Source organism: Crocodylus siamensis, chromosome 6 (genome assembly GCF_052110815.1).
Source record: "Crocodylus siamensis isolate JL-2025a chromosome 6, ASM5211081v1, whole genome shotgun sequence".
Taxonomy (NCBI): domain Eukaryota; kingdom Metazoa; phylum Chordata; order Crocodylia; family Crocodylidae; genus Crocodylus; species Crocodylus siamensis.
This window is the reverse complement of record NC_143400.1, coordinates 13106134-13116492: the sequence shown is the minus strand read 5'-3', so window position 1 is coordinate 13116492 and position 10359 is coordinate 13106134. Positions and strand designations below refer to the sequence as shown.

The 10359-nt window shown below is 51.5% G+C and overlaps 1 protein-coding gene across 3 annotated transcripts in view; it reads right to left on the bottom strand.

The window, feature by feature from the left end:
* Positions 1 to 3669: 3669 nt before the first annotated feature.
* BCAN (brevican) overlaps positions 3670 to 10359 on the bottom strand; it is a 34605-nt gene continuing 27915 nt past the window's right edge. For all 3 annotated transcript variants that reach the window (XM_090054200.1, XM_090054202.1, XM_090054201.1), the window contains 6 exons: positions 8757 to 8864; positions 8409 to 8567; positions 7612 to 7694; positions 6174 to 6318; positions 5260 to 5442; positions 3670 to 3915 (listed from right to left, as the gene is read on the bottom strand). In XM_090054200.1, coding sequence (XP_089910326.1) covers positions 3890 to 3915; positions 5260 to 5442; positions 6174 to 6318; positions 7612 to 7694; positions 8409 to 8567; positions 8757 to 8864 — 704 coding nt within the window. In that variant the 3' untranslated portion in view covers positions 3670 to 3889. The remainder of the gene's footprint in view (positions 3916 to 5259; positions 5443 to 6173; positions 6319 to 7611; positions 7695 to 8408; positions 8568 to 8756; positions 8865 to 10359) is intronic.

Here is a 10359-nt window from a genome sequence, read left to right as displayed (position 1 = left end):
AGATCAAGTAGCTCAACCCAGGTCCTACGGGAAGCCCGTGACCATACAGAACCCAGTACTCCTACAGCTGTTACCCACAACCCCCGCCTTTCTAGAGCTGGAAAGTTTTGCTGATGGAGCTGTCAGCTAGGAGCATGTTGGGATAAAAACCACAACTTGCTGCTGAGCTCACGATGCCATGGAAACTCTTGGATCTGGGACAGAAGTTCGATTCACTTGTCTAACCTAAATCAATTAGATTTGAGTGAACATTAAACCAGGTCCATCTTAAACCTGGTTCCACCATTTTAGACCCATCTATGCACACCAAACTTCTGTATGGTTACAGATTTAGATTAGTTTCTGATCACTTAGACCAGTTTATGTGCAATGTCTGTATCTGGCCTGGATGTAGGCATGGCTGAGAGATCTGTAGCCAGCTGAGTTTATCGGGAAGGCGTTTAAGCTCTGCTCTTTGTGGTGACATGGGGATCTAGGACAGAAGTTCAGTAAACCGATTTAATCTAAATCAGTTAAGTCTGATACTGCATCCATCCAGGTTTAGTTTAAACCAGCAGTTCCCAGTCTGTGGTGCATGTATCACCAGTGGTACACAGACAACCTGTCAGTGGTACGCGTTAACAGGTTTATTATAATTACTTTGTATGACACAAATTTGCTGGTGCTACTTAAGGTTATATTGTTTTAAATTGGTGGTGCCCAATCTGTCAGAGTTTGGGAGCCTCTGGCTTAAACCAATTTTGGCCATTTTGAAAGTGGTTTATCTGTACTGAACTTCTGCGTCAGGGACAGAAGTTTCATAAACTGGTTTGGCTCAAATCAGTTAAGTCTGGCGCTACATTCAGCCAGGTTTGTTTTAAACTGGTTTCAATTGTTTTGAAATGGGTTTATGTGCGCTGCACTTCTGTTCTGTTACAGGTTTAAACCAGTTTCTGATTACTTAAACCGGTGTATGTGTAATTTCTGTCCCTACCCCTGTTGTGTTACAGATTTGAACCTGTTTCCAGTCACTTATACTGGTTTATGTGTAATTTCTGTCCCTAGTGGGTGTCTCCACTGGGAGGCACTGCTGACCTAGCTGTGCCTGCTCAACACTAGGCACTAGTGCAGAGAACAGGAGTGTATTGCTTTTCAGGGGTTCAGGGATATATTTGTTAGCCATGTTGGTCGGAGACAGAAAGAAATGCAAAACTACAACTCTTGGTTCAGAGATGATACCTTTTATTAGACCAGCTAAGAAATTAAAAAAAAAATATCTTTTTCTGCAAGCTTTTGGGCTCATGAAGGGCATGTGAGCCCAAAAGCTTGCAGAAAAAGATCTTTTTTTTGCAATGTCTTAGCTGGTCTAATAAAAGGTATCATCTCTGAACCAAGACCTGTAGAGTCTTGCTTTTAAGTGTCACTTTCCCTCACTTTTAATTGATCTTTATTCTTCCCTCCCTGCCCCTGGCTTTTACCAGGAGGTAGAGAAAGGGAGGAGAGAAAAACATGCATTTCCACATAATTTCCCAGTGAAAATTTCCCCTCCAAAGCTAAGAAATCCATGTGAGCTTGGAGAGTTTAATTTCCAAAATAAAGCATCCTGCCTATGGAAGCTGGGCTCTTGTAGGCCCGGGGTGCGTCTTGCCCCCCTGTCTGTCCCCACTCTGTTGGAGGCTCTGTGTGGGCAGCTCGGGCTGCTCAGACATCAGCATCCGCGTCCTGCAGGAACTAGATGCTGGTTTGGAGATACCCCAAGGAAGACACTGAGGCAGCAACTGAAGCTGACAACGGACCAGGTAAGGCCTTGCTGCGTGGTTAAAGCAGTTAAGAGCACTTCCAAAGCAGCCGATGAAGTAGGTTGTTGTCTACAAAAGCTTGTGCCCCTCTGAACCAGTTAGTCCGTATGGTGCCCCCCAGCGTTGCTCCTTGCCTTTGGCTTTACAAAGCATCTTCCCTAGTCAAGGCAATACTGCAAATACCACCTCTCCCACCTGTCTGCTACCAGGACCGTAAGTGTCTCGGGGCAGAGACCCACTGTCTTGTTCTCTGCTTGCCCAGTGCCTAGCACCCCCGGACGCTTGTACATGTTCATGACCTTTTCTAGATTGATATATTCTTTGGGGGTTTTTTGTGTCCTGCAGTGTATCGCGATGAGTCCTGCAACTATTTTGCACGTTACAGGTTTAACACTCACAACTCGTCAGTATGCTTTTATAAGTAAAAGAGGCTAGCGGGCACCTCATCACCATGCTACCCGCCCAACCTTCTACTACTAATTTACAGCAGGGGCCACTTTTGAGCTGTCAAATGTGTCGTACACAATACTTTTTAGTTATAAAATAATGAAGCAAGAAGCAGTCATATTGTAATAAGCATTAATATTATTAAAATATTGTTATATATTAATATATACTAATATATTCGTATTAATATATTATTATATTAATATGAATAGAATACAACTCCTGGCCAGCCCTTGGTGTCGGGGGGGGGGGGCGGAACCCAGGCTCATCGTGGCACCCTCTCACCATCCCCATTTTCGGGGAGCCCGGTGCTGCAGTTTCGGGTGATATCTCCAAATTCCCAGAAGCCTGGCTGAAGGGGTCAGGTGGGACAGGCCCAGGCACTCTGCCCTGCCTCTGCAGAGCCATCAGCGCTACTGAGATGCAGCCAGAAGACTGGAAACGGAAACAGAGAGGCTATCACCTCTGCTCTGAAACAAAGCAAACCACGGTCTTCTCCATCGGTTTATTTATTTTAATATCAGCAACAGCGTAAAAAAAAAAGTCATTCACTTTGAACAAGGGGTGGAGGAATGGGGTTTTTTGGACGTGATGGAGGGGGCGGTCCCCATCATCTGGACCAGATGCTAGCCATGCCCTTGACTCCTGGGCTGTTGGCTACTGGAACTGATGTGCCTCATCTGGGCTGGCCCTGGACCATCTCTTGACCTACCTACCCCTACTCAGAGAGCAATGGGGTAGGTGAGTCTGTCCTATCGAGCATCTATTGGGGAAGCTGTCTAGCAGAGATGTGGCCTGTGCTGGTAGAAGCTGAGCGACAGAGCTTTCTAAGTCTCTGGCTGGCATGAGCTATGCCAACCCTGAGAAAACAGGGCTGGAAGGGGCCTTGAGAAGCCATCTAGTCCATCCCCTGCTGCTGGCTGCATGGGCCCCAGGGGTTTGGCTGGCTTCGCTATCCCAGGCATATGCTTTCCCTACCTTTCCACCAGGGAAGTGGGTTTTAATGAAGCTTGGGGCCCTCTAGGGTGGTCTGGAAGTGTAAAGGGGTCTAATCAGGCATGGGAAAGACATGCTGAGCCTCTCCAGCTGGTGAAGAGCTGACCTCAGTGTCCAGCACTGTCCCTGCTTTGCACCTCCAGCACTGGGGGATGGGGAGGGTTGGGAATACCCCTTCCCTTGGCTTATTTCTAAACTGGGCCCATATTTATATGGGAAGTGTGATTTATTTTTCTACAGAGCCAAATCAATTCCAACCAACCAAAGCGTCAAGGAGCTGACTGCCAAGGTATGAAGTGCATACGTCCGCTGGCTGGCGAGATTGACTCCATACACCATCACACAGCTCTGTTCAGGGGTCAGAGCTTGCACCATCCTCGTCTCCAGCAGCCGTTACAGTTTGGGAGGCACAATACTCTTTGCGCAAAGTGAAAAGCTACGTTTTATGTTGCTGTTGATTTTTTTTCTTTTTTTTTTTTAAAAGGGAATCTTTAGTTACTAGACTTTTTTCTTTATACAGATATCAACCAAACGCACAGGGGGTGGAAGGCATCGCTGCGGTGTGGGCTGGTGCCCAGGCTGCGGGGCTGAAGCTTTCCCCACGTGGTTTGCAACCAGCCCCAGTGACAATGCCCTGGGAAGTGAGGTCTTCCCTCCTGCATCCAGGCTCAGTCCTCAGGGGTTTGAGTCACACCTGGAGAGAGAGGCAAGGAAGGAAACTGTGGGTCAGACATCACTCCTGGTGCTGGCGTAGCTAGGTGTATTATAAGGCTAGAAGAACCATTAAATCCTCTACTCTAGGGTGCAGAATTACACCGTGTTATTCCTGTAGCAAGCCCAGTAACTTCTGTTGGGAGGAATGGATCCACCAGAAACACGGCCCTCAGGAAGCTCCCGCTCTTTCAGCCTCTTACTCAAGGCAGGATCATCCTTGACTAAACCATCCCAGTCTAGTGTCTGTGTCTCATGTGCTCTTGAAAACTTCCAGGGTTTGAGATTTCAACAGTGTGTCCTGGTTTCCAAGAAGGCTAATGGCATCCTGGGTTGCATTAGTAGAAGTGCTGCCAGCAGATGGAGGGAAGTGAGTCTTCCCCTTGATTTCAGCACTAGGGAGGCCACATCTGGAGTCCTGTGTCCAGTTTTGGGCCCCCTGCTGCAGAAACGATGTGGACAAGTTGGAGAGTCCAGCGGATGGCAACAAGAGTGGATTGGGGTCTGGGGGACAGGGCTTCTGAGGAGGGGCTGAGGGAACTGGACTTATTTAGTCTAGAGAAGAGAAGACTGAGAAGAGATTTAATAGGAGCCTTCAACTCCCTGCAGGGTGGCTCCAAAGAGGCTGGAGCTGGGCTGTTCTCAGTGGTGGCAGATGACAGAACAAGGAGCAATGGGCTCAAGCTGCATCAAGGGAAGCTGAGGTTGGATATTAGGAAAAACTTTCTCCCTAGCAGGGTGGTGAAGCACTGGAACAGGTTCCCCAGAGAGGTGGTGCAATCTCCATACTCGAAGGTTTTTAAGGCTTGGCTCAACAAAGTTTTGGCTGGGATGATGTAGTTGGGGCTGGTCCTGCTTTGACCAGGGGCTTGGACTAGATGTGACCCCCTGAGGTCCCTTCCCACCCTCACTTTCTATGACTGTATGAATCCACCACCTCCCTACGCAGCCTGACTACCCCCCGCCGTCCCAGAGTGACAGACTCCTTCCTCATCACCAGCTTCATTTTCCCCTGCTGCCATTTGGGCCATTGCTCCTTCCCCAGTAGCTGCAGAGGATGGTCCGTCTACATCTTCTATGTCACTGCCCTTCAGGTGCTTGAAGACTGTGATCAAATCCCCCCTCAGCCTCATCTTCTACAGACTCACAGGCAGAGATTTGGACTGATGGAAAATCCATCACTCCCCTTTGGGAGTTGGAGTCAGGGGTTAATCCACCCTCAGCTTTTCAGCAGAATGCTTTTTTCAACCCCAAAATGCTGTTTTTCATCCCAATTCATGGGAGGGTGAAAACTGCAGGGATTTAACCCCGTGGTGCAGGCACTCACTTGGCAGGCAAGCAAGCTGGGGATGCTCCCACATCCCCTCCTCCTGGCACCGGATAATGGGTGAGTGGCGCTGGGTGAAGCCCTCCAGGCACCGGTACCGCACGATGGAGCTGATCTCGTAGCGTTGCTTTGGTTTGCCGAACATACGGGCATTGGTCACCTCTGGTGGGGAGCTGCAAGACACTGGGAGGAGGGAAAGGGAAGGCAGGCAAAGGCAAGGATATGTGCTGGGCTCATGGCAGGGATGACCTTATAATCCCTCCGAAGTCCTGGAGGAAGCAGAGTCCTCTAAGCATCCCATTGCAAGGCTGTCTCCCTGCTCAACCCACTTGGGACCCACAGACTATGTGAGAAGGAGTGGGAAATTTCCCAATTTCTACCCAGATAATATTAGGAAGATTTTTTTGTTCTACATGTCTGGCAAGATGCTTCAGCTCCTCTTTTCCACACCAGCTGTACCATTTGCACCAACTTCATCTGGTTCTCTTTGTAGGCCACTGGAAAAATGAGTCCAAGCCTACTACAGAGGGGAAAACAGCCTACTCTTGCTGGCAGTCAGCTGGATGTAAGCATCACAGAGGCCATGCTGTACAATGGAGAGAGAAGGTCCAGATGTTGCTAGAACCAATTTTGGGATTACAGCCAAAGCACAAACCCTGAAACTTGCCCTTGAATATCTTTGAGCATGTTCCATGTGGTCAGTGAGTCATAACTGTCCGGGGGGCTGAGTGAGGTCGGTAAAGCCCCTTCTTTTGCCTAGCTGGCCAGCACATAGGGTTCATGGGGCTTGGGGAGTTCAGCTTTGCCTCAAAAAGGTCAGTGAAAATGACTGCTTCTCATGGAAATGTCCCCTGGGGGGGGACCCACAGCTTCCAGTTCCATGCTTGCAGAAAAGCCCTGCATGGGATGCTTACCTAGCCCCATTTTGCATGTATAGGACAGGTGGTAGTTGCAAGGCACGTCACTCCATTGCCCCCCGTCATGCCACACGATGACCACGCAGTTCTCTCCGGATAGGAAGTAGCTGTCAGGCTGCCCGGGATGCCAATTCTCATAGAGCTGTCAAAGGGCAAGGAGGAGCGAATGAAAAAATCAGCCAGGGACTAGAGCATACAAAAAGTGCATGCATTAAATGTCAGGAGACAGGACTGGGTCTTGGGTATGGTCATGAAGGAGCAAACCCTGGTTGCAAGGCTGGTTCAATATGCAGCTCTCGCGGTGTCTGATTTGTCGGTAGCCCTGCTCCTGCTATTATCTGAGCTGGTTTGCTGAAGTTGTATTCACTGCAACATGGAGGGGCTCTGGATGATTCTCACCCAGGTGCTGGGGCTGAGCTCTGGCATTGGTTTTAGAGCAGCCTCGTTTCAGTGGATGAGGAATCCCCCATGTCCCTTGCGGAGCTGGGCCCCTGGTACAGACCTGCCCTGTGCCGGATTTACTCAGCGCACTAGCTGTGATTGCAAAGGTGCAAGAGGGGATTCTGGAAGGCACATCAGGGCTGACCCCAAGGCAACCCATGGGAGAGCGGGCACAGTCCCACTACACCCTGCCCTTCAATGCAGCCATCCCTGGGGTGGAAAAGTAACAGCAAGTACCAGCAGAGAGGGAAGGGTACTGCATCCACTGCATGGTGCAGCCGAAGGACAGCAGCCCAGCCTGGAGCATGGCGCAGCTTGGGGGGAGACACCAGGGTCTCACAACCAAGAATTCACATGAGGTCTAAGCGTTGGTGCTATGTTTTTTAATAGGCTCAGTCATATAGGGCTGCTTGGAGAGCCGTGATTACAACCCATGTGAGTCCACGCTCATGTGCACGTGCAGTCGTACCTGTGTGCACACACACGGTGCTGCAGGCTGGCGTTACACATGCACGTACACACACATATACACACACACTCTGCTGCATGTTATTATCCAGTTGTGAGTGCTGGATACTTAAAAAGCAAAGGTGAGTGGCTCTGCTCTTTCATGAAATGTGGATGCTACCAGTACCACAGCATCCAGGACTGGCACAGTTGGCCAGCACTGACTCAGAAACTCAAACCCCTGAGGCCTGGACCACTCCAGCCACAGCTTCAGGGTTCAGCATGGGCCTCCCAGCCTGGACAGATGAGGCTTAGCTTGTGCAGGGGAGCAGGGTCCCAGCTCAAGAGGGTTTGGCACTACTTAAGCAGCTTGTCCTCTGGAGCAGTGTTACCATAGACCCCTGGAAGCAGGAGCTCCAATTGAAGTGTCTCATTCACACCTACAGGTGGGGAATGGCTTCCAGGTGATGGGAAGGAATAAAGGCTGTTGATGGGGTTTCTATTCTTTACTTGGTATCCGGCGCAGTGCTGAGTGCCTGGGACTTACCAAGGGACTCCCATCCGACCACTGGAAATCACCCTCAATTGTTCGATCGTTCAGCCCAATCCACTGATACTCCCTGTACTGATCTGGAAGCCACAGGGGTTTGCAGTTAGGGAGAATAAAATAACAGGCACAGCCAGACTGGACAGGTCTGTCGGTCTTGGAAACACACACATGCATGGTTGGTAGGGAGTGATCACACATGCGTACAGGCACATGGATGGTAGGGAATGATTGCACACACGTGTGTTTGGTAGGGAAAGATCACAGGCATGCACACACACACCTGGTCGGTAGGGTGCACATGCATGCACACGTATAGTTTGTAGGGAATGATCTGTGGCTAAAGGTGTGGGCATTTAGGGGGTTCTTTTGGCTTCCTAGGCAGAGGTCTCTGCCGTCAGACAGGCTCCATATCATGGCCTCAAGAAACTGCTAGCTCTTGAGCAAATGCTCACACTCCGGACATCCAGCAACCTAGGCCTGGGGTCACAGCCGGAGATGCAAGGCCAGTACTATGAAGCCATCCATTCCTCCCAGCCATGGGCAGCTATCACTGGGGGAAGCCAGGGGGTCCCGTGGCAGAGACAGAGGCTGTGCAGCATTGGGTCCCTGGTACCTTGATTTCCCCCCAGCCACCAACACCCACCCTTGTTCACCCTGCCAGCTGCAGCCCTGGCACAGTGAAAGCATGGCCTCCTTCTGGGACCTCTCCAGACTGGCATCGAGGGTCCCTCCTGTGCCAGCCTGTGGCCCTGGCCTCTCTCCTACCCTTCAGGGACCACCTGAAGGCCACTCACTGTTGATGAAGTCCTGCTCCTCGGGAGTCAGGATGTTAGCCAGGTGGCCGCCATAGTGTCTGCACTGCATCTCTGCATCCTCCCAGCTCCGGCGGGTGGAGAAGTGCTTGTAGCAGGAGCCCTGGAAGCTGTCCCAGCCTGGGCCACACTTCTGCAGGTCTGTGGGGGAGGAAAAGAGGCAGGGGAGGGTCAGGACTACCCCTGCCACTCCCCCAAAGAGGGGAAGAAAATGGGGGTATTAGCCATCAGCTAGGCCAGCTATAAATCAGGCTCCCCCAGCAATTAACTGCTCATTAAAGGCAGGTCCTACCTCCCCCCCCACACACCTGTTCCACAGCAACAACTCACCTGTCTCACAGGTGTGTCCCCCGTAGCCCGGCAGGCAGACACAACTGATGCCCACCTCCTCCTCGCTGCAGGTCCCACCATTCAGGCAGGGGTTTGGGATGCAGTCCTCTGGAAGAACAGGCATGCAGTGACGCTGGCAGCCATGCAGCATCCCCCCCACCCCAAATCCCACCAGGGCCTTGAGTCCAGGGGTCCACAGAGGAGGTGCTAGGCAGACCGGGCGGGGTATTCAAGTTCTCTTACACATCCACCCACACATACACACTCACAGATTATGCGTGCGCTCATGGTGCTACTGTCCCAAGACTGAGGACCCCTCGAAACTACTTTGTACCTGGGCTTCTTGCAGACTTGTCACACTGTGGCTACCTCTCTTTTCATCTGCCTCGGGGCGGGGGGGCAGCTACCTTCAGTGATCACAGTCATGCTCTGGCAGGCACCTTGTTGGGCCTGATCCTGAAACCTTGGAAATAGGCACTAGGCACTACTACTAGGCACTAGGCACCAAACAGCCGTTTGCGGTAGGTTTTTTTGGAGGTTGGGGGAGGCAATGCAGTTGCCTCAGAGTGACACCCTCCACCCCTCCATGGCCCTTGCCCATTATCAACCTAGTGCCTTTGCAGTCGGGTTGCCAGGATGCCTGGGTTCCTTGCTTAACGTGCTTCCTCCCATTGTCCCCCTGAGCAAAGACAGTCTCTGTGCCTCAGTTTCCCTATTGCTGCCCCACCTCCTGCCCAGTCTTTTGCTCATCTCCAACCTTAGCCATGCCAGGATTGCTGCAGTGCCCACCCCGTCCCATCCCTATCCCTATCCCATCTGTTCCCTGTCGTGCCCCAGGCTGGGTCACTAGAGGACAAGTGACAGCGCCAGAGACAAGCTATCCCACCATAAGGCTCCAGCAGCACATAATGTCCCTCTGGCCCCTCACCGAGGAGCTCTATTAAGTCCTGCTCATGTCCTCAATGGAGCACAGCAGACACCTTGATGCTGGGTCAACTAATGGCCCATGAGCAGCCTTTGCAAGCCCGGATGCTGGCAGCTAAATGGAGCAGCGGATGTGTGCTGCATGGCTGCCTTTGCGGTCACCCCATCGTCTTGGCCTGTCTCCCCAGCCGCGGCGCCGTCATCCTCCAGGTGCAGCTGTCACCCTAGATGATGAGACATGGGGCTTGTGCTCTGAGACATTGCGGCTCCCCCTTCCCGTGTCCTACCCTTGCTGTCTGAAGCGTGCGTCCTAGCAGGCCCAGGAGGGCAGTGCTATTACCTTCATGTACAGATGGGACAAGGATGCCTACAATGGCAAAAGGCAGCTTTGGGCCCCTGAATTGTCTGGGCAGAGAGATGCCAGCACCACCCTCAAGAAGTTGAGCAAATGCAGACACAATGAACCCGTGCTGTGCTCTTTGCTACTATGACACTGCTGGTGGCAAGGCTCTAGCCATTTCAGCTTGCTTTTTAGCTTGCTTTTGGCTCTTGGCTGCCGGTGAGCTTTTAAGGCCTTCTCCAGCAAGGTGCATAATACCCCCCCCGGACTCTCCTACATTGAAGGGTTTGACCTTCATCCCCCGCCCCCAGTTTCTCAGCTCTCTGGTGGGAACAGCAG